General features: G+C 41.6%; 1 protein-coding gene across 2 annotated transcripts in view; it reads left to right on the top strand.

Annotated features, from left to right (window-relative positions):
* The first annotated feature begins 6099 nt into the window (after positions 1-6099).
* Positions 6100-25310, top strand: part of LOC128704273 (uncharacterized) — a 51410-nt gene continuing 32199 nt past the window's right edge. Inside the window, exons 1-4 of one of the 2 annotated variants that reach the window (XM_070102984.1) lie at positions 6100-6228; positions 15994-16393; positions 17091-18422; positions 25085-25270. In XM_070102984.1, the coding sequence (XP_069959085.1) occupies positions 15995-16393; positions 17091-18422; positions 25085-25270 (1917 nt within the window). In that variant the 5' untranslated portion in view covers positions 6100-6228; position 15994. Of the gene's footprint in view, positions 6229-6320; positions 6460-15993; positions 16394-17090; positions 18423-25084; positions 25271-25310 lie in introns of those variants that run through there. The other variant, XM_053799372.2, reaches the window with a different exon arrangement.

Genomic DNA, 25310 nt, shown 5'->3' with positions numbered 1-25310 from the left:
AGATAAGGAAGGAAGGAAGCCTGGGAGGGTGAGATAAGGAAGGAAGCTTGGGAGGATGAGATAAGGAAGGAAGGAAGCCTGGGAGGGTGAGATAAGGAAGGAAGGAAGTCTGGGAGGATGAGATAAGGAAGGAAGGAAGCCTGGGAGGGTGAGATAAGGAAGGAAAGAAGCCTGGGAGGATGAGATAAGGAAGGAAGGAAGCCTGGGAGGATGAGATAAGGAAGGAAGGAAGCCTGGGAGGGTGAGATAAGGAAGGAAGGAAGCCTGGGAGGATGAGATAAGGAAGGAAGGAAGCCTGGGAGGGTGATATAAGGAAGGAAGGAAGCCTGGGAGGATGAGATAAGGAAGGAATGACGTCTGGGAGGGGCCGTCACAAGTGTTGGGGACTGACACCCTCCAACACAAACCCCCCACCACCCACCTCCTCCCCAACACTCACCCTAGCCTCCAGGGAAGCACCCAAAAGGCTTCACCCTGGCGTATATAGGCCAAGATGGCGTATATATCACCTTTATTACTATTCTCTCTCACTTCCCTGTGCGCGCGTTTGTCCTCTCTCTCCCTCTTGACACTCTTATTCTCCCTCTCCCTCACCTCATTCTCCACACCCTCACACATTCATGGAGATATACACCAGTCTTCTAGCTACTCACCAGTTAATAAAAAGCAATAAATCCTACCAGAAATAAAGGTTTTTGACAAGATAAAACCAGCGTCAATTTCCTCCACTATTGTTTGTAAAATTCTGCTAACTATGCCCATTATTATTATTCATTTATCAAGGTTTAATTTCATTATCATATATTATCTTGAGTCACAATATTTTTTTATAATACCTAAGTAAACAAAAATTAGGTCAAAATACCTTAATAATGAAATATAAACAATATTACCTACAGCAAAGAAATTAATAGAGTACAATAATTCATTAAATTTTAACTAGGCAAACTAATCATTCCTTTTTATTTCTCACTTTTTTATCTAGAATTTGGAAGAATTTTTAATAATAAAAAAAATTGAGATGTTAACAATATGGTTGAAAACCAAAGAAAACGATAAATTATATTAAGGAGGATAACTCTTGCATTTTTTTTAAATAATTTTCACCATAGAATAGTGAAGTAAAAAAAAAGTTTATTTAGATATAATTACACAGTCCTTGCATGGTCGCAATTGTTTTACATGATAATGTATGTGTAAGTTATCTAGGATAAACCACAAAAAGTCAAAATTACTTATTTTATTGAACAAAGAGTGTTAGTAACCAGGAATAATCGGGGATAATACACACATAACTCGCACACATGAAAGAGGAGCTGACGACGACGTTTCTGTCCTACCTGGACCATTTACAAAGTCACTTGTAAATTTTGTAAATGGTCCAAGTCGGACCGAAACGTCGTCGTAAGCTCCTCTCTCCTATGCCAGGGGTTATGTGTGTATTGTTCCAGTCATGGTATTGTGACTTTTTGTTATTTAACCGAGTATAACCCAGGATAACCCTAAGTACACGTACACATAAGTACAGTTATATAGATCTGGGTGACTACAACTATCATACATAATAACATATGTGCAAATCACCTAGGAAACCCATAAAAAAGTCAGACAAAGTGATTACTTCCATAGGGATCCTTGTAATATTTTATTATTTAAAGCCTAGCTGTAAGTTACAGCAGAAATCACTCATGATTATAACCTTAAATGTTAAAACATCTAAGTAACTCAACTGCGTGAAAAATCATTACAGGTACCTATTTTACTGATAGGTGAACATGGACAGTAGGTGCCTTAAGGAAACACGTCCTAATATTTCCACCCGTACCGGGGATTATCATACATAGCAGCATATGTGAAGAGAACCTAACTAGCGCATTAAGCTCACACACTGAAGCTACGGGACACCTGTTCACCTAGCGTTAAGTAGGTACCTGGGTCAACTGGTGTGCGTCGTATCTTGGTGGACAAGCCTGAAGGACCTTAATGTAACCAAGACAGACAGTCCCTGATGACGCGCTGATTTTGTTGGGTTCTCTTTGTGGCTGACCCTCCCCGGGTTAAAAATCCCAACAAATCTTGTCTTATTCAAAAGACACTTATATACAGTTCATGATATTTATTTAGAGGAAGCGCTTCGCCACGAGTGGCTTCTTCAGACATAATACAGACAACTAAGGACAAGTATATACAGTGAGAGGAGTCAGATGGTAAGCATTGTTTGAGGTCTGACCACCTACTGTAAGTACTACAAACCTGTGTTAAGATAAGGTTTCGTTCGGATTTTTAACCCCGGAGGGTTAGCCACCCAGGATAACCCAAGAAAGTCAGTGCGTCATCGAGGACTGTCTAACTTATTTCCATTGGGGTCCTTAATCTTGTCCCCCAGGATGCGACCCACACCAGTCGACTAACACCCAGGTACCTATTTGCTGCTAGGTGAACAGGACAACAGGTGTAAGGAAACGTGTCGAATGTTTCCACCCGCCGGGAATCGAACCCGGGCCCTCCGTGTGTGAAGCGGGAGCTTTAGCCACCGGGCCATACTGGTTTTGGTTCCTAATCCTGACAAACTTGACAGCAAGATATTCTGGGCACTGCTTGTCAGCAGTTTTATAAATGTGAATTAACTTTAGTTGCTTTACTCTGTCTTCAACATTCAGTTGTTGTAATTCAGCCTGACCTACATGCTCTCTTGGGCCCCGAACTAGGATGAATCTCACCATTTTGCTCTGGGTGATTTGTAGACCGCCATTCATTTTTTTTTTGTTAAAGCAGAGTACCACGAAGAACAATAATAATCTATAAGACATTGTTTAAGAGCAAGACTAGTCCTGAGAGCCTCAGTAGATACACACTGCCTATCTGTACACCAGCTTGGTGGTCTGGTGGCTAAAACTCTCGCTTCACACACGGAGGGCCCGGGTTGGATTCCCGGCGGGGTGGTAACATTTTGACATGTTTCCTTACACCTGTTATCCTCTTCACCTAGCAGCAAGTAGGTACCTGGGTGTTAGTCGACTGGTGTGGGTCGCATCCTGGGGGACAAGATTGAGGACCACAATGGAAATAAGACAGTCCTCGATGACGCACTGACTTTCTTGGATTATCCTGGGTGGCTAACCCTCCGGGGTCAAAAATCCGAAGAAAATCTTATCTTATCTTTAGCCTTAAGTTCGCTGTTTTTTTGTTTTACTACATTGTTAACTCTCAGTTCTCATAACATTCTTGGGTCAAAGGGAATTTCCAGATATTTCACTGAAGATACCTAGAGAGGGTTTCGGGGATCAACACCCCCCGGCCCGGTCTGTGACCAGGCATCATGATCAACAGGCATTATGATCAATCAGGCCTGTTACTGTTAGCCGCACGCAACCCAACGTATGAACCACAACCCGGCTGTCAGGTACTGACTTTAGGTGCCTGTCCAGCGCCTTCTTGAAGACAGCCAGGGGGGTCTATTGATTTTTTTTTTTAGTTTAATATGTTTATTATGCACCCCATACCCATCCTGTGGGCGGTAGTCAATGGATTACAGAGGTACAAAATGGGTCCAGGGACTAGGCCCCAAAGTTTTCATAGTTGAGCGAGTTAAAAAGGTAATGAACTCCAGGTAGATATGGTCACAATCATGACAAGTTACAAAAGTATTTACGGATTGCAGAGGTACATAATGGATCCAGGGACTGGGCCCCAAAGTTTTGATAGCTGAACAAGGTACAAAGGTAATGAACTCACAAGTTACAAAGGTAATATTGGTAATCATCTTTCTGTATGCTGGGAGGCAGTTGAATAGTCTTGGGCCCCTGACGCTTATTGTGTTGTCTCTTATCGTGCTCGTGGCGCCCCTGCTTTTCATTGGGGGGATGTTGCCTCGTCTGCCGAGTCTTTTGCTTTCATATGGAGTAATTTTCGTGTGCAAGTTTGGTACTAATCCCTCTAGGATTTTCCAAGTGTATATAATCATGTATCTAATGTTGACACTAATCGTAACTGATTCTCTATCATCCATAAATGCTTTCAGCTCATTAAATATAAATTGTGGCATGCTTGTGTCAGAAGCCAGACACAGGTATGGTAAGATTGTAGACAGTAGAGTCAGAATGAACATGCTATGGATTCCATCTCACACTGGTTTTCAGATGCATGAGAGAACTGATGAATTGGCTAAGTTATACTCCTTCAAAGATGGGGTAGATTACAATAATATAATATAATATAATATCTTTATATACTACAAGTACATGTACAAGATATAAAGGCTTAGCTTACATAAATGACATACTACTATTTAGAAAGCCCTTTATTTGCAGAGCATTTCGGGTAAATTAGGTTAGTTTTGTCGCGGGATGCGACCCACACCAGTCGACTAGCACCCAGGTACCCATTTCATACTGATGGGTGAACACAAACAACCAGTGTAAGGGAACACGCCCAATATTTCAACCCTCACCGGAAATCGAACCCAGATATGGCGAACTGCGCCTCTGTCGAGGAGGACGTAGAGATTATCAACCCCAGGTCCTGACACGAAGTTAGTACATGGTTCAGGATGTTTTTGGGAGTTGGAGAATCCGGTGGTGTGAATCATTATATCATTAGGAAAGCGAATCGTATAATGATAAGGCTGGCTAGGCATAACATTAAGTAAGGCATTTATTAGAATACTGGATAAGATGGGACTGAGCACACCACCTTGTGGAGTTCCTAATTCAAAGTATTTAGTTACACTTCTATGCCTCTGCAACAACACACAAGACTGTTACACAGGTAGCCTTTAATTCAGAAGAGAAGCCATCTTTTTAGCCCATTCTGGCAAGTTTACTAATGATTACATGTTGGTTGGCATATCAAAAGCAGATTTAAGGTCAAGGAAGGTTGTGCAGGAGCTGTCATTGTGCAGGTGAGGAAGATTCATATGCAATGATGTACACTCTAGTGTCCGGTCTCCTCGGCTCTTCCATCACTCGGTATGTTAAGTAAGTTTTTATTCATGTACAGGTACACATAAATACAGTTACATATGTGTAGATTATCTAGGATAAACCCAAAAAGTCAGCCAGAGTGATTTATTCCCTCTCCTGCATAATTGTTATACAGATGCAATTCCCAAAGGACCCCAATGGAAATAAGTCACTCTGACTTTTTTGGGGGTTATCCTATGTTATTTACACATATGCTGGTATGTATGATAATCTATGTAACTGTATTTGTGTATACATGAAAAAACTTATTTACCCATGGCTGATACCCGTCTGTGGCTCCTGTTCATTTCTGTGCATGATGATGGTGTACTGAGATCATGTCTGCTGCGATGACCCGTGCCAGGGCGAACTGTACAGAGCCCAGCACTAACTGGCCACGGAGTATGATAGAAGACTATCCTGTGTGATGGAGTATGATAGAAGACTATTATGTATGATGGAGTATGATAGAAGACTATCCTGTGTGATGGACTATGATAGAAGACTATCCTGTGTGATGGACTATGATAGAAGACTATCCTGTGTAATGGAGTATGATAGAAGACTATCCTGTGTGATGGAATATGATAGAAGACTATTCTGTGTGATGGACTATGATAGAAGACTATCCTGTGTGATGGACTATAATAGAAGACTATCCTGTGTGATGGACTATGATAGAAGACTATCCTGTGTGATGGAGTATAATAAAAGACTATCCTGTGTGATGGAGTATAATAAAAGACTATCCTGTGTGATGGAGTATGATAAAAGACTATCCTGTGTGATGGAGTATGATAGAAGACTATCCTGTGTGATGGAGTATAATAAGACTATCCTGTGTGATGGAGTATGATAAAAGACTATCCTGTGTGATGGAGTATGATAGTAAACCATAATGTCATAGAGAATGATAAGAAACTTTTATATCACTTAGGGTAGTTCCTCAATGTAGTGTTTCTATTTTAAATAAAAAAATATACACTCGTAGCCTTCAAAAAAAATATTTCAACAGGTGTTATGCTCAATTATATAATTTTCTTATGATTTTTCTGCTTTTTTCAATTCAATATATATTTTTGATGATATTTTTTAAGGTTTTATTACATGTGTTTTTGTATTACATGAAAATAAGATGTTGACAATATATATATGTCAGCAGAGTTTTCTCGTCCTGCACCGTGTCCACCCAAACTCCAAATTTTCTGCAAAATAAAATAGGACACTATTATCCGGCATCAGCGTGAGCTGTATAGACAGTTTATGGGTAAGTTTCAGACGCACAATAATCTTAATAGAGATTATCTTCATCTTGAAGTGTAAAAACGTGATTGATAAGAATCACTCTCGTCACAGCTGGTCTCTCAGGTCAGTGTTTACATTGTCATGGCCGACGACACACTCACTCACATCACTCATATTATTATTATACTTTACTGCTCTTATAATCCTCTAGTTCTTACCCTCACTATGATGGCTCTAGGCTTCTACCTTGTAGGTAAGTATTAAGTGTTGGAATTGTGTTCAAAAGTGACGCATTGTCTAAACCACAGTGGAAATAGGACTTTTTTGGGGGTTATCCTGGGTAATTTACACGTATGTGAAACAAACAAATAATTATATTTTATTTCAGCATGATAGTGATTGTATAAAATAGAATGAATGACATCAGGTATACATGCTGAAAGCCTCTATATATGTAGACCATTTTGGGTCAACTTAACAGGCACATTAGTTACCTCGTCTTTTAATAACATTAATTTTTCCACTTTAATCTACCTACCTACCTCTCTCCTCTCTCTCTCCTCTCTCTCTCTCCTCTCTCTCTCTCTCCTCTCTCTCTCCTCTCTCTCTCCTCTCTCTCTCTCTCTACTCTCTCTCTCTACTCTCTCTCTCTACTCTCTCTCTCTACTCTCTCTCTCTTTTTTTTTTTTTTTTTTTTTTTTTTTTTTACACAGGGTTTGACAAGGTTAAGGATCCCTAGCTTTATTGACAGCTATTTACAGGTTAAGGATTCCTAACTTTATTGGCAAGCTAAGAGCTGTTACCTACATCAGCTCATTTGAAAGCATTTTTATTGTTATGAGACATACAAGTAGGGAACAGGATGAAGTTGGAGCCATCTGTGGGCCAGCATTTTCATTTGATCAACTGACGTTATCTCGTTGACATCATTATGCTGTACGAATGTGTTCCATACTCGAGTCATCCTGGGTATGTATGATCTCAGATGGAGTGATGTTCTGGAGAAGGGTACAGCCAGAGTGAAATTGCTGCTTTCTGCCCGTCTTGTGGCATAAAAGCTTGTTTCACGCTGTCCTCGAAGTGGATCCAAGTGTGGTATTTTGACAATATTGGCCTTGTACATAACAGTAAGGCCACCCACATCCCTCCTATGTTGAAGGCTCTGCTGAAATGACAGATCTATCCAGGATGGGTCCAGGCGAGAGATGAGACGTCTTGCTCTGTTCTCTACTCTGTCAAGCAGTCGCAGATGAGAGGGGGGGCAGGCAAACCAAGAAAGTGGAGCATACTCAAGGTGTGAGCGTACTTGTGCCTTGTACAGGATCTTGCAACCCCTACTGTCAAGCAGATGCGAGATACGGCGAAGTGCTGTAAGCTTCCTGGCTGCCTTGTTTGCAAGATTTACAACATGGTTCTTCATGGTTAGTTTGGAGTCAAATTTCACCCCAAGGATATCAACTTCTTCTCCAGGTGCCAACATCGTCCCATTCATCCTTACTACTGCACCAGCATTACCATCATGGTGCCTAGAGACGATCATCATTTGCGTTTTCTCAGGTGCAAATGTTACTTGCCATCTATTTCCCCAAGCTGATATAGCTCTCAGCTGGTGATTGATGTAGCTTAGAGCAGCTGGCATTTCTTCTCTTGGATAAGTGAATGTCAGTGTACAGTCGTCTGCATATGCATGTGATTCTGGGATGAGATGAAGAAGGTCGTTGAAGTAGACATTCCATAACAGTGGACCCAGCACACTTCCTTGTGGAACGCTTGCCCCAATAGGATGCCTTGCTGATTCCGTTCCATTGAGGACTACACTTAGAGATCTACCATGAAGGTAATCACTGAGGAGACATAGCGTAGAGCCTGCAATTCCCAGTGCTTGAAGTTTTGCTAAGAGGCCCTGGTGCCACACCCGGTCGAAAGCCCCAGCAATGTCCAGTGCTACCACACAGCTGACTTTGGATTCATCCAGTGACTGGTGCCACTTAGTGGAGAGGTTTAACAACACAGGGTTTGACAAGGTTAAGGATCCCTAACTTTATTGACAAGCTATTTACAGGTTAAGGATTCCTAACTTTATTGGCAAGCTAAGAGCTGTTACCTACATCAGCTCATTTGAAAGCATTTTTATTGTTATGAGACATACAAGTAGGGAACAGGATGAAGTTGGAGCCATCTGTGGGCCAGCATTTTCATTTGATCAACTGACTTTATCTCGTTGACATCATTATGCTGTACAAATGTGTTCCATACTCGAGTCATCCTGGGTATGTATGATCTCGGATGGAGTGATGTTCTGGAGAAGGGTACAGCCAGAGTGAAGTTGCTGCTTTCTGCCCGTCTTGTGGCATAAAAGCTTGTTTCACGCTGTCCTCGAAGTGGATCCAAGTGTGGTATTTTGACAATATTGGCCTTGTACATAACAGTAAGGCCACCCACATCCCTCCTATGTTGAAGGCTCTGCTGAAATGACAGATCTATCCAGGATGTGTCCAGGCGAGAGATGAGACGTCTTGCTCTGTTCTCTACTCTGTCAAGCAGTCGCAGATGAGAGGGGGGGGCAGGCAAACCAAGAAAGTGGAGCATACTCAAGGTGTGAGCGTACTTGTGCCTCGTACAGGATCTTGCAACCCCTACTGTCAAGCAGATGCGAGATACGGCAAAGTGCTGTAAGCTTCCTGGCTGCCTTGTTTGCAAGATTTACAACATGGTTCTTCATGGTTAGTTTGGAGTCAAATTTCACCCCAAGGATATCAACTTCTTCTCCAGGTGCCAACACCCTCCCATTCATCCTTACTACTGCCCCAGCATTACCATCATGGTGCCTAGAGACGATCATCATTTGCGTTTTCTCAGGTGCAAATGTTACTTGCCATCTATTTCCCCAAGCTGATACAGCTCTCAGCTGGTGATTGATGTAGCTTAGAGCAGCTGGCATTTCTTCTCTTGGATAAGTGAATGTCAGTGTACAGTCGTCTGCATATGCATGTGATTCTGGGATGAGATGAAGGTCGTTGAAGTAGACATTCCATAACAATGGACCCAGCACGCTTCCTTGTGGAACACTTGCCCCAATAGGATGTCTTGCTGATTCCGTTCCATTGAGAACTACACTTAGAGATCTACCATGAAGGTAATCACTGAGGAGACATAGCGTAGAGCCTGCAATTCCCAGTGCTTGAAGTTTTGCTAAGAGGCCCTGGTGCCACACCCGGTCGAAAGCGCCAGCAATGTCCAGTGCTACCACACAGCTGACTTTGGATTCATCCAGTGACTGGTGCCACTTAGTGGAGAGGTTTAACAACACAGGGTTTGACAAGGTTAAGGATCCCTAACTTTATTGACAAGCTATTTACAGGTTAAGGATTCCTAACTTTATTGGCAAGCTAAGAGCTGTTACCTACATCAGCTCATTTGAAAGCATTTTTATTGTTATGAGACATACAAGTAGGGAACAGGATGAAGTTGGAGCCATCTGTGGGCCAGCATTTTCATTTGATCAACTGACTTTATCTCGTTGACATCATTATGCTGTACAAATGTGTTCCATACTCGAGTCATCCTGGGTATGTATGATCTCGGATGGAGTGATGTTCTGGAGAAGGGTACAGCCAGAGTGAAGTTGCTGCTTTCTGCCCGTCTTGTGGCATAAAAGCTTGTTTCACGCTGTCCTCGAAGTGGATCCAAGTGTGGTATTTTGACAATATTGGCCTTGTACATAACAGTAAGGCCACCCACATCCCTCCTATGTTGAAGGCTCTGCTGAAATGACAGATCTATCCAGGATGTGTCCAGGCGAGAGATGAGACGTCTTGCTCTGTTCTCTACTCTGTCAAGCAGTCGCAGATGAGAGGGGGGGGCAGGCAAACCAAGAAAGTGGAGCATACTCAAGGTGTGAGCGTACTTGTGCCTCGTACAGGATCTTGCAACCCCTACTGTCAAGCAGATGCGAGATACGGCAAAGTGCTGTAAGCTTCCTGGCTGCCTTGTTTGCAAGATTTACAACATGGTTCTTCATGGTTAGTTTGGAGTCAAATTTCACCCCAAGGATATCAACTTCTTCTCCAGGTGCCAACACCCTCCCATTCATCCTTACTACTGCCCCAGCATTACCATCATGGTGCCTAGAGACGATCATCATTTGCGTTTTCTCAGGTGCAAATGTTACTTGCCATCTATTTCCCCAAGCTGATACAGCTCTCAGCTGGTGATTGATGTAGCTTAGAGCAGCTGGCATTTCTTCTCTTGGATAAGTGAATGTCAGTGTACAGTCGTCTGCATATGCATGTGATTCTGGGATGAGATGAAGGTCGTTGAAGTAGACATTCCATAACAATGGACCCAGCACGCTTCCTTGTGGAACACTTGCCCCAATAGGATGTCTTGCTGATTCCGTTCCATTGAGAACTACACTTAGAGATCTACCATGAAGGTAATCACTGAGGAGACATAGCGTAGAGCCTGCAATTCCCAGTGCTTGAAGTTTTGCTAAGAGGCCCTGGTGCCACACCCGGTCGAAAGCGCCAGCAATGTCCAGTGCTACCACACAGCTGACTTTGGATTCATCCAGTGACTGGTGCCACTTAGTGGAGAGGTTTAACAACAGATCAGCAGCAGAGTAACCTTTCCTGAAGCCATATTGACGATCACAAAGTAGTGAGTGGTAGTCAAAAAACTCTGTCATTTGTCTTGAGATTATTGTCTCAAGGATCTTACCAGTGATTGACAAAAGTGACACTGGTCTGTAGTTGCTGATTTCTGCTCTGCTCTTCTTTTTGTGAACAGGGACTACATTTGCCTCTTTCCATAGAGAGGGCCATTTACACTGTACTAGGCAGTGCTGAAAGATGCGAGTTAGAGGTGCTGCTAGCAGGTCTGCACATCTTCTCAACAATCTTGGGCTCAACTTGTCTGGGCCCACAGCCTTTTCTTGGTCCAGCGATTTAAGAAGGAAATGCACCTCCTCCTGCCTTATTGTCACCACTGACAGTTTTGACACGGTTCTTGCAGCTAGCCAAGGAGGGACCCTTGCTGGATCAGGAACTTGCATTTTGGTAGCAAAGTGTTCAGCAAAGAGGTCCGCCTTCTCTTGACTACTAGTAGAGGTTGTCCCATCCTTTCGATTTAGAGGTGGAATAAGTTCATCAGGCAGATAACCTTGTCTGTCCTTGACCAGGGACCACCAGGTTTTGGAGCCTACCCTACCTGATGCAAGCTTTCTTTTAGTGTCCACCTCCCATTTAGCAATGGCCCAATTTTGAACATCACCCATATGCCTACAGGCTTGCCTGTGCAAGTTCCTGTTATAGGTGGTAGGATGTCTCTTATACCTTCGCCATGTTTTGTACTTAGCAGTAGCAGCCTATCTACAATGAAAGCCAAACCAAGGCTGATCTGTAGGCTTCGTCACATATTGCCGGTGAGGAATGTGTTCTTGTTGTAGATTAAGGATGTGTCCAGTGAAGGCTTTCACTTGGTTGTCAACATCCCCTTGGAGAAGAGCATTCCAATCGGTGGTGGCGAGCTCAGAGCAAAGGGCTGGCCAATTACCTCTTTCCCATAGCCAGGTTGTGTGTGTGGACTCCTCACCTCGTTCTGTTGGGATCTTAAGTGTCGTAAAAACAGCCTAATGGTCAGACGATCCAACGTAGCCGAGGGGTTGACAAGTGACTATGCCTTCTGCCAGATCACTCACTACTGGGTCAAGGGAGGAGCCAGAGATATGAGTAGGGAAATCAACAAAGTTTCTCATGTCAAACACTGCAAGAAGGTCATCAAAGTCCCTCTGTATAAGGTGCTGGTTGAGGTCACCAACAATTATAATATGTTGACAGTTGTGCTGTAGCAGAAGGGAGTCAATATTTTCCATTAGGAAGTTGATGGGGTCTGCATGTTGCCACTGAGGTCTGTACATTGCACATGCTAGTACAGAGGTACTAGTGTTTATACAGAGCTTGAAGAACATCATTTCAAGATGTGTAGGGGTGGCAACATCAATGTGCTGGGCGTGAACACTTTTAGAGAAGCACACAGCAACACCTCCTCCTTGCCCTTGCCTGTCTCTTCTCATCCATGAGGTGTAGCCAGCAATTCTTGCAAAATTTTCTGGAGTCCTGTCATCCAAAAATGTTTCAACAACAGCTATCATGTCGGGACGTCGAGTGTTCACAAAACTATGTGTGAGCTCTCCAACATTAGTGATGAAACCTCTAATGTTGGCCGACAGGATGCTGATAGACTGGCTCCTCATGATGAAGTGGTCAGCTTGAGGTGGTGGGTGTGTAGGGAATGTAAGGTGCCTGCCCTTGAGAGAGGTAGGGTACTGAGGCAGCTGCAAGGATTATAGTAAGTAAGTAAGTAAGTAAGTAAGTTTATTCAGGTATACACAAATACAGTTACATAGAATTATCATACATAGCAGCATATGTGTAGAGAACCTAGGATAACCCAAAAAAGTCAGACAGAGTGACTTATTTCCATTGGGGTCCTTTACTTATTTCCATTGGGGTCTGTGGTCTGTGGTGTTGTATAAGGCACAATCCCACCTGCTGGGCTGGGATAGGAGTAGCTAAGTGAGTGACGTGTGAGAGTGTTCACCAATTCAGAGATCCTGCTGGTTTGTTCTGAGAACAGGTCTCTAAACAGGTGGCCCTGTCTGTCTAGTTCCTTTTTCTTCTGACACTGGTCCTCCTTATGTCCTTTCTTGTAGCAGTAATTACACCTGGTATCTCGCAGGCAGTTGTTGGCAGTGTGCCCCTTCCGGTGACAGCGGGAGCACAGCCTAGGTTCCTGGGAGGGTGGACTAGGATTTGTTGCACCTCCTGTGTTTTGCAGATTTGTCCTCAGATTCTCCCGCTGGAACTGTGTTAGTGGAGGGTGAGATGGCTGTAGATGTCTTCCTCCTCCACGTCCTCCTCCACGTCCTCTGCCCCGTCCTCTACCAGTTCTGACAGATGTGTCCCTGCTGTTCGTACTTTGGCGCAGTAGGTGATCAGGTGCAATGAAGGTTCCCTGATTATTAACTGTACCGATCTCTGGTGGAGAAACTCCTGGCTCAGAACTTGCTGACGAAGCACTACTACCAGATTCTGGAATAGTGTCGGCAGGTGTGCTGACAGGTGTAGGATCAGAGATGGTATGTGCACTGTCAAGTAGACTGGCAGTGGCTGAAGCAGAGATGTCAGGTGTAGGAGAATTAACAGATCCAAGGCTTCCCTCGTTGCTGGGAAGAGGATTTGTTCCCTCTGTGGTGGTCAGAGGAATTGTGTTAGAATTCCCAAAGGTAGTGTTTTGAACTCTGTCAGTCTGTGGGACCTTAGCGATGACAGAATTCCACCAGTTATTTACCCCTGAGTTAAGCTCAGTGTGGGACTTCCAGTCTTTGTCAATAGTGTCACCATCAGCTGAGCAGCTTACGTCACTTGATGCAGGCTTGCACTGGCCTTCTACAATAGCTTGTAGGTTATCTAATGATTTGAGGAGCTCATGAAGTGCTTCCCCGTGATGGATTATCTTAGCTGCAACTTTACAACACAGCCCAAGAGGGCAGTCTTGATCTTTGGACAGGAGTCCGAGGTAGGACTTCTGAACCTTCCTCCTGTAGCTCCAGGCTTGTATCCACATATACCACAGGATTAAGGATATCCTTAAATTTTCTGAGATTTTCAACCTGGCTGCAACAAAATTCTTCTTCTGGAATGCAATCTGTGTGGCAGTAGTTGGAACAAGTAGGCTCCTTACATCTAAGAAGAATTTTGTCCCTTGTGGTATACCCACAAACACTGCAGTAACTACTGGGACAATAGCCAGATAGCGTAGATATTCTTGCTATTTTGCGGTGTGAAGTCATCCCAGAGGAGGCTAATTACCCAACAAAAGGCTGCAGTTAGAATGATAACAAATTCTCACTATTGGCAGCACACTCCACCAATATTCAATACACTAAACCTCCTCACCATACAAAACATCCATACTTACTACTGCACCTATTACATACATAGAACACTTAACTCTGATATTAACCCTCCCCTCAAACATCTCCTTGCCAACCTCAACAGAACACATGACCATAACACAAGGCACAGATTACTCTTTGATGTTCCTCGTGTCCATCTCACACTATGTAAAAACTCAATGCACATAAAAGGCCCTAAAATCTGGAATTCATTACCTGTAAATATAAAAGAAACACTACCTGTTTATAAATTCAAGTCTCTTCTCAAAGATCACTTACTCACCCAAAACCAAATAAATACTGAATAACTGAACCTTATAAATTGTATATCTTAAATGTTTCTCACAATTATATCACATAAATGTTAAACCTAAAACCCAATCTAACTTTATTATTTTTTAAATACACTACCTAACAGAATACTCCATTCTACTGAATGTACAACAATGCATACAACCATATGACCTGTCTTTGTAATACTCACTTGTGCTTTATAGTAATCAGTTTACATTAATGTTTTTCACTGATTTCATCATTGCTTAGTTAATCTTAAGTTAATTTTAAGCCAGCCCGTAATGCTATGCATAGTATAAGTGGCTTTGGCATACTGCTCTTACCTGTATTTGTTGTACCTCTGTATGTGTGCTCAAATTTTTAAATAAATAAATAAATAAATAAAGTTCACAGGAGAGAGAGAGAGGGTGGGTGGTGGTGTCGTGGGTTGGGGTGGTTGTATCGTGGGTGGGGTGGTGGTATGGTGGGTGGGGGTGTTTATGGCGGGGTGGGTAGTGAGGGCAGCAGTGGGCCGGCCAGCTGGAAGTGTTGCCTTCTCACTATCACTTAATAAACACTGTTTATGCTGTCCACTTTTCCACTAAAGGAAGATGTTACACAAATCACTATGTTGCATTGTACCAGTCACGTTGTTATAAAGCACCAGATGCTAGTACATAGCACAAACATATATAATATTAGATGCTCACTCTGAAGGCAGTAGTAACGTCACTCCTAAGGCCTGCCACTGTCCCCTCACACACACTATGTCTTCACCATACCACACTTAAATATCACTGATATTGCTTGTATTCACTTCAGTGGAGGAGTTGGCTTACTTGTACTAATGTGTTGTAGGTAGTTCTTCGTCACTGAACAGTTGAATGAAGAATGAATGATGAATGAAGCTACAGAAAGGGAGGGGGATGATTTTCTATTTTTTAGCTAAAATACGTGTAAATTTTACCTTATCCCTAGTAATGACCCTCGTATTGTAGATAGTCTTTTTAGTATGATAATAAGATGTTATCTTCATTGTAGAATAATAAGAAAATATTATAACCTTTATATTATAATAATAATAATAAGGTAAAAGGACCCCAATGGAAATAAGTCACTCTGTCTGACTTTTTTGGGTTATCCTAGGTTCTCTACACATATGCTGCTATGTATGATAATTCTGTGTAACTGTATTTGTGTATACCTGAATAAATTTACTTACTTACCAACCCTCGTAGTTAAGTAATATTAAGAAAGTTTGTGGAGCACACGGTGACACGTCTTCACCCCCCCCCCCCGCCTCTCTCTCTCTCTCTCTCTCTCTCTCTCTCTCTCTCTCTCTCTGTCTCTGTCTCTCTCTCTCTCTCTCTCTCTCTCTCTCTCTCGCACACACACACACACACACACACACACACACAGACTGTTCACTTTCTTATTAGGAAGTCTTGTAACTTTTTTTTTAACACTATCACCTGAAGTATATACATATACGTACTGTATTTTTAAAAACTTTAAATTATGCAATGAAAAATATGCCAATAATTGCTCTGATTTCAGAATGGATCATCAGGCGATCCCCAATGTCACAAGTGGATCTTTATCACCAGAACTTCGCCCCACATCTTCCCGGAAGCATGAACTCTCCTCGGGGCTTGGCCTTCGACCAGTGGATGCAGGTATACACTCAATAAACGACGAGATACAGCCAGTTCAAGAAGGCTTACACCAAGCTGCCCAAGACATACGCCAGGTTGGCGGACAGCTCCACCAAGTTAACAACGGTATATCGGTTGACGGGGAAGAGTTGAGGCTGACGGACAACGACATGCAACAAGTCAGCAGTGATTACTCTCAGGTTTCTGACCCTCTTGCTGTAAATAATGAAGATAATCTGACAATGGATGGCGAGATCACAGACATGGATCAGAATCAAGATGTACAGGTCATTACTCATCAGGTAACTTTTGAAACTAGTTTTTTTTCTATTGGCTTTATATACAAGTACAGTGGTTCTTTGAGTTATAACTTTAATGTAGTCTAGAAGATGTATCTCAAAGCCAGTGTAACTCAAATTCCAAAATACTACATAGTTTTATGGTGAATGGTTCCAAGACCCTAGAAGTGCAACTTTTACTGTACCATCCCATGCACTAATGCACTAATTCTGAATCCTTCATCCTTTTGTGTGTGTGTGTTAGTTACCATTTTGTCCTAGGCACATGTCGATTAGACACTAAGCCTGTTGTATATGTGTGCGTGTATATGTGTCTGTACTCACCTAGTTGTGGTTGCAGGGGTCGAGTCACAGCTCCTGGCCCCACCTGTGTGTGTGTGTGTCTGTCTGTGTCTTCTGATCATCAGGCAAAAGACCGAGCCATTATCCTTCCTTGCTCTCAATGATGGCTTATTACTTCACATAAATACTGTAAATTCAGATTTAGTCAGATTGTGTAAGGAGTACTGGGGACTGATCCACATCCCTGCAACTGCAAGTCCTTGACTGATCACTCAGTAGTTAAGTCAGTACAGTTATGGCATTGCAGTTGCATGAACCATGCTTCCATCTCCTGTACTTCTTAAACAATCTGTGTTATACTCTTTGCCTATGTTTTTATATTAATGTTGTTTTATCTACAAAAGATTTTTCTCCTCAGACCAATCTGCTAGAAGATGCATCAGAAGTTCTTAATGCAAACAAGACAGTAAAGTTGCATAGTTTTCCCAGCCAGCAAGCTGCTCATGAAACACACAACCCTCAAGGTCTACAGCTTGGTGGCATTACCAATGGTAGCGGAACTCTGCCCCTAGACACTCAGCATTACTACGAGCCTCTTCACCCGGCACCAATAATGGTGTACGAAGTCCCAGCCAGCAACATTGTGCCTTTTGATTCCCTAGTGCCTGTTCCCATGTCCAAAGGTATGGGTGAGAAGAGTAATGAGGGGGTAGACTTACTACAAGCCTCCGTCAGTGAGACTGTTTACACTCATCCATCTCATGATATGTCTCATCCGTTATATGTCTTACACCAGCCTCAGAAGAAAGAACCTAATTCTGAAGGTATGGTCATTGAGCAAATTAATGGAAGTGATGGAGTGAGTCCTAACATCGTTCTTGAAAACAGAGATACTAACAACTTTACAAAAGTAGGGGATCAGTCCTCTAATATGATGCCAATTGGCACTGAGTTTAGTCTTATATCAGCCTCTTGTTATGACAGTTCAGTAACAACTGTGGCAAATATGGCACAACTGTCCATGTCAGCAGTATATCACACCTCCACAGACACAGACAGCGAAGTTGCTCTTACCCTTGCTAGTCTTGGTAATCCAAAAATTGAGAAAATGGACCGGGAATGCGTTCAGAACCAGGGTTCAGAACATTCGGATGTCATTAGGGCAGCTTCCATCATATCGGGTGTAACTGATCACCAACACTTTGATAATATAGATCACCAAAATAATAAAGGTTTATCTGAAGAAGTGAGTAAAAAGGAGAGCAAGCCTACTCTGGTGCTGAGGAGCAGAAGAAGTAGAGGCACTACTCCTAACCAACACCACCAACATATGCTCACTGATGACACCAAGAAGAGCAGCAGGAGGAAGAAAAAGAGAGTGCCAAAACTCATTCCCTTCCCAAAAACCGAAGGAAGTGACAATTTCATAATTCCAGAGAGTGTGTTGTCTGTTCGTCAGATACCTGCTCCGTCAATCACCATGCAGAACGAATCTCAGAAGGAAAACCTGCTGGGTCAGCTGCTCAAGGCATCCGAGCACTGTGAACCAGCAACCCTCATACCAGAAGGCGTCGTCGATGATGTAATACCAGCAGTTGGCTACCGAATAATGGATATGACCAATCTCAGTGAGATGATAAGAATGATGCATCGTTGTACAGGTTCCATGGGAGCCATTGTGATTCAGGAGCAAGCTTCTCTCCGTGAGGGAGCTGTCTCCCAACTTAGTGTTATTTGTACTGGCTGCCAGGTAAGTCATTTTATGCTATTTCAAGACAAAGCCAAATAAGAGCTGTGTGACTCATTCACTATTCAAACTTGCTTTTAACAAAATAATGTCAGATTCATTTACATAATACTGTATGTGTGAAAATAATTAACAAACTAATGTCTCGTCTATTTTTATTATTATTATTACATTCATAAAAACATAAGAACATAAGAATGTAGGAACACTGCAGAAGGCCTACTGGCCCATACAAGGCAGGTCCTTATCAAAACGACCTCTACCTAAAGCTACCCAAGAAATAACTCCCGTACCCCATGACACCAATCAAACCCAGCCCCTCCCACTCATATATTTGTCCAGTCTCTTCTTAAAGCTACCCAAGGTCCTAGCCTCTATCACCCCACTGGGAAGACTGTTCCACGCGTCTACAACTCTGTTAGAAAACCAATACTTACCTATGTCCTTTCTAAATCTAAATTTATCCAACTTATTCATGGGAAAACACTAAACCTGGAGGAGTCATACAGTGCCTTGGGTTAATTGGAGGCATTAAGGTTAAATCCGAGAAGGAAAGAGCAGTTCTAGTTCCTTGAATCAAGAGCCCCTCACCAGTATCAAGGAACCTCCCTCTAGGGTAGCATTTCTCAACCTTTTACTCTTGTGGAACCTTTAAAATAATTTTAATGTCTCGGCAACCCCTAAATAAAAATTATTATACTCTTTTATAAACTTGAAGTAGTTGTTGTTTCAACAAACCAACTGTGTCCCATTGAAGCAGGGTGGCACAAAAAGTAAAACAAAAGTCAACTTAAAGTTATAAGGAAAATATAATACATATTTTTTTCTGATAACTGGTGCAAACAAGAAATAACTTAAATTTTTCTCAAGTTTATTGACAATGAAAATTTTTTTATTGTTTTTTTTTATTAACACATCAACTGTTTCCCACCAAGGCAGGGTGGCCTGAAAAAGAAACTTTCACAATCATTCGCTCCATCACTGTTTTGCCAGAGGTGCGCCTGCACTCCAGTTATAAAATTACAACTTAAATTTTTAAAATTCATATATCATCCCTAAATGATGGGTAACATTTACTAAATAATGTGGGTGAATGAGGGAGGGTAACATTTACTAAATAATGTGGGTGAATGAGGGAGTGTACTTGCATACCAGGAAGCACAAACAGGACTGATGGAGACCATGTATGTGTCCTGTACTGAAGTGAGTCACTTAATGGTACATGAATCTGTCATGTACATCTCCTGTCCATTGACCACTAAAACTGTTTTCTCACTGGTGCCGTATAGACATCTCTCAGTATATTCCCCATGATTATTATATTTTTAACCCTTTCACTGTCGGTCCCATAATATTATGGTTTGAGAGCCAGTGTTGGTCCCGTAATACTATGCCAAAATTCTAGCGGGAGAAAGCTGGTAGGCCTACATGTGAAAAAATGGGTCTGCATGGTCAGTGTGCGCATATAAAAAAAAATTGTGGAGCCAGTGGTGCATTGTGGGAATGCCATTTCAGTATGCCTTGTTTCCCATGCGGTAAGAAATACAGTGGACCCCCGGTTAACGATATTTTTTCACTCCAGAAGTATGTTCAAGTGCCAGTACTGACCGAATTTGTTCCCATAAGGAATATTGTGAAGTAGATTAGTCCATTTCAAACCCCCAAACATACACGTACAAACTCACTTACATAAATACACTTACATAATTGGTCGCATTCGGAGGTGATTGTTATGCGGGGGTCCACTGTAACTCACTCCCCGGCAAACTGGGACTCTTCTTTTCCTAAGTGACAGTTCTGACACAGATGGAAGTATCAGTAAATATGAATTTCATGGTTTTGAGGAGTTTGTGACCGAAAGAAATGCCCAGGAAACCAGAAGGAAGAAAGAAAGAAAGGAAGGAAAGAAGGAAGAAGTAAGGAAGGTAGGAAGGAAAGACGACCCAGATGACCCTCAACCTAGGATAACCCAAAATAAGTCAGTGACTTATTTCCATGTGGGTGGTGGGGAATACAGCATGTTTGTTGGGGAAGATGGTGTGGGTAATAGGTGGTGGCGATTTTGTAATGCGTCATTGTGACACCAACCACGCCACTCTCAGCACCCACAACAAAGGCCAAACACACACAACAACCTTCCACTAGCTGTAGCAGTTCTAGGAATGTGTCCAGTGACTACTTATGTGTATGTATATTATAGAACAATAATAAAAAACACCTTTTTTTATTGTTTGTTTGTGTAAACAGGTTTTGTTAACATTGTATTGATAATAATATTTGTGCAGTTATTGTGTTGCATACAATTAGTGGATATATATACATTATCTATGGAGGCAAAGAAGGGAATGTATGAAAGTATAGTAGTACCAACACTCTTATATGGATGTGAAGCTTGGGTGGTAAATGCAGCAGCGAGGAGACGGTTGGAGGCAGTGGAGATGTCCTGTCTAAGGGCAATGTGTGGTGTAAATATTATGCAGAAAATTCGGAGTGTGGAAATTAGGAGAAGGTGTGGAGTTAATAAAAGCATTAGTCAGTGGGCAGAAGAGGGGTTGTTGAGGTGGTTTGGTCATTTAGAGAGATTGGATCAAAGTAGAATGACATGGAAAGCATATAAATCTATAGGGGAAGGAAAGAGGGGTAGGGGTCGTCCTCGAAAGGGTTGGAAAGAGAGGGTAAAGGAGGTTTTGTGGGCGAGGGGCTTGGACTTCCAGCAAGCGTGCATGAGCGTGTTAGATAGGAGTGAATGGAGACGAATGATACTTGGGACCTGACGATCTGTTGGAGTGTGAGCAGGGTAATATTTAGTGAAGGGATTCAGGGAAACCGGTTATTTTCATATAGTCTGACTTGTGTCCTGGAAATGGGAAGTACAATGCCTGCACTATAAAGGAGGGGTTTGGGATATTGGCAGTTTGGAGGGATATGTTGTGTATCTTTATACGTATATGCTTCTAAACTGTTGTATTCTGAGCACCTCTGCAAAAGCAGTGATAATGTGTGAGTGTGGTGAAAGTGTTGAATGATGAAAGTATTTTCTTTTTGGGGATTTTCTTTCTTTTTTGGGTCACCCTGCCTCGGTGGGAGACGGCCGACTTGTTAAAAAAAAAAAAAAAATATACATTACACATTATATTGGTCTCACAAGCCACAAAAGTTACTTGAAAATTTAAAATATTAAAAAATAAAAGAAAAAATGCAATAAAAGTAAAAAATAATATTAGAGTGAGCGGCAGTCATCGATGTTACCGTAAGCGGTTAACTTTGTCAATTTCATGCCTCTATATCTCGGTAAGTTCTGATCACAATTTTTTTGTTTTTGTTTTAAAACACTCACAAAAATATTCTTAAGATTTTGGTAAGAAAAAATAATTTTTTTTTGTTTTCTGAATATTTTTTGACACAGAGCGAGAGTTTAGAATTAGGGGTCCTGAAAATGAAAGCATTAAATGATATAACAGGTTGAAGACTTTATTATAATAGCCAAGAATTTTTCAAGAATATGCCGTATGTGTATGGTAAAATTACGAATACAGATACGGCCAGTTTGTTGAAAAAAAAAAATTAAACACAAAAATTACTCAAAAATGCATTTACACACGATTAGCCTATTTATCACCATTTCTCTCGAAACCCATAGCGACAGTTCACGAAACTCTAGGGTTCCGGGGAACCCTGGTGAGAAATGCTGCTCTACAGGAATATCTCCTCTTTCTCTGCGAGTCATACGTGTCATAAGACGCGACTAAAATGCCGGAAGCAAGAGGCTAGTAACCCCTTTTCCTGTAGAAATTACTAAATATAAAAGGAAAAACTCTTGTTTTTCTTTATAGGTCACCCTGCCTCAGTGGGATATGCCTGGTTCATTGAAAAAAATATGTAATAATTAATTAATTAATATGGGTGGGGGGTGTAAGAGGCGGTGGGCAGAATGAAAACGGGTAAAGCAGCTGGAATTGATGGGATAAAGACAGAAATGTTATAAGTATGAGGGGGATATAGTTTTGGAATGGTTGGTGCATTTTTTTTTTTTTTTTTTCAACAAGTTGGCCGTCTCCCACCGAGGCAGGGTGACCCAAAAAAGAAAGAAAATCCCCAAAAAGAAAATGCTTTCATCATCATTCAACACTTTCACCACACTCACACATAATCACTGTTTTTTCAGAGGTGCTCAGAATACAACAGTTTAGAAGCATATACGTATAAAGATACACAACATATCCCTCCAAACTGCCAATATCCCAAACCCCTCCTTTAAAGTGCAGGCATTGTACTTCCCATTTCCAGGACTCAAGTCCGACTATATGGTTGGTGCATATACATGTATTTAATAAATGTATGAAAGGGAGGAAGGTACCTAGGGATTGGCAGAAAGTATGCATAGTTCCTTTGTATAAAGTAAAGGGGATAAAAGAGAGAGTGTAAGAATTATAGGGGAATAAGCCTGTTAAGTATACTATACCTGGTAGTGTATGGTAAATTTATTATTAAAAGAATTATGGGTAAGATGGAGAGCAGGATCACAGATGAGCACAATAAGACTGATTTTTTTTTTTTTTTTAACATGTCGGCCGCCTCCCACCGAGGCAGGGTTACCCAAAAAGAAAGAAAATCCCCAAAAAGAAAATACATTCATTATCATTCAACACTTTCACCTCACTCACACATAATCACTGTTTTTGCAGAGATGCTCAGAAATTACTTATTGATATAAAATTCTTGGTTGTAGAACTATTTCGGCACTTGGTATTTTTTTACTTTAATTTTAATTCATTGTTACATTTTCTTTAATTCACTTAAGTTATTCAACATCTTTGGTTCTTTAAGTTGTGTAGAATTTTGTATATTGTTCAAATGAACGTGAGGGACATAAGAGAAGTGTTTGCTTCTAGTAGCATGCCTGTGTTCTCTTAGTTTTCCTTGACAGCATCTGCAGCACAGTGTAGTGTTATAAACATCTTAGGTAAACAGTAGTATGTATGAATGATATTTATATTTAACACTAGAGAAGTGCACTTCTACAAATAGTGTCCATCTGTTATACCTGGGTATGTTGTATGCTGTGATGACAAATATTAAAATATAATAATAGTTTCCATGGGGAAGTGGAAAAGAATTCTTCCTCCGTAAGCCATGCTTGTTGTAAGAGGTGACTAAAATGTTGGTAGCAAGGGGCTAGTAACCCTTTCTTCTGTACAAATTACTAAATTCAAAAAGAAAAACTTCAGTTTTTCTTTTTAGATTACCCTGCCTTGGTGGGGTACTGCCGGTTTGTTGGAAAAAAAAATAGTATTCACATATTTGGGAGTGGACATGTTAGTGGATGGTCTGTGAAAGACAAGGTGAACCATAGAATTAATGAAGAAAAAAAGGTGGGTAGTGCATTGAGGCATCTGAGGAGACACTGAACATTATTCATGCTGGTAAAAAGGGGGATGTATAAGAGTATAGTGGTACCAACACACTTAGGTTTGAAGCATGGGTGGTGTATATATTTCAACAAGAAGGCTGGAGGCAGTGGAGACGTCACATCTGAAATCAATGTGTGGTGTAAATATTATGCAGAGAATTCGTAGCTTAGAAGTTAGGATGAGGTGCAGGGGTACTGAAAACATTATGAAGAGGGCTGAGGAGGGGTTGTTAAGGTGGTTTGCACATTTAGAGAGGATAGAACAAAATATGATAACTTGGAGGGTGTATAAATCTGTAGTGGAAGGAAGGCAGGATAGGGGTTGCCCTAGGAAAGATTGATGGGAGAGGGTAAAGAGGGTTTTGTGTGCCAGAGGCTTGGACATCCAGCAGGGGTGTGTGAGCATGTTAGATAGGAGTGATTGGAGGCAAATAGCTTTTAGGATTTGATGAGCTGTTAGTGTCTGTAAGGTAACATTTTGTGAAGGGATTCAGGAAAACTGGTTAGCCAGACTTGAGTTCTGGAAATGGGAAGTACAGTGCCTGCATTCTGAGGGAGGAGTGGGAATACTGTAATTTGGAGGGGCACCTGAACTATAGTATCAGTGTGCCTCAGACAAGACAGTGATAGTGAATGATGGTGAAAGTGTCTCTTCTTTGTTAAGTCACCCTACCTCAGTAGGAGACTGCTGGTGTTAAAAAAATCAATTCTAATCAGAATTTATTGTTGATATTGAGAAACATATAAAGTAAAAGTCATTTAAGTGAATTCATCTTTACTTATTTCACCATTACTTAATTCACCATTACTTATTTCACCACCCACACCTGTGAACACCACATTTAGGTGTGTGTTAGGTATATTTATAGCTTGTGATGCTCTGATGGCTGCCTTTTGTTGGGTGGTGGTTGATTTGAGGTGGGCTGCCAAAGTGGATCTCTAGGCACAGATTTCCTATGTAATTACCTATTGGTAATTGTGTGTTTGCAGCTACAGGAGCTGAGCTATTCTGTGAGGTGTGGGTAAGCATAATGTATCTGTTTTAGAGAGAGGTTAATTTCCCTTGTCAGTATATCATGTTTTAATTATTTCTCCCATTACTGTGAAATGCTGCCTCTTTCCTCTCCACCTTCATCTCTCTGCTTTTCCTACCACTGTGTAGTGCTTCTTAGCACATACAGTTTACCACTTTCCATGAATTTAAAAATAATTTAAAATTACTGTACTTAAATTGATTTTGTTGTGTTTGTGGCAGGAAGGGGCAGTGTGTGCTACCAGCAACAGAACATCAGCCACAGGTCCCTGGGACATCAATGCGAGGGTGGAACAACTCACTAAAGAGTTCAACATTAAGGAAGACCAAGTGCAGCGGATGCTAGAAATTCTTGGCATATTTTACCGTCCTTGTGACCCGTCCCTCCAGCCTATGCCACAACCAATGGTACACTAGTAGTTATATTCTGCAAATATCTTTTACTGAA

This window comes from Cherax quadricarinatus, chromosome 84 (genome assembly GCF_038502225.1).
Source record: "Cherax quadricarinatus isolate ZL_2023a chromosome 84, ASM3850222v1, whole genome shotgun sequence".
NCBI lineage: Eukaryota > Metazoa > Arthropoda > Malacostraca > Decapoda > Parastacidae > Cherax > Cherax quadricarinatus.
Note: the sequence above shows the minus strand (reverse complement) of the source record. Positions and strands in the feature narration are given on the sequence as shown.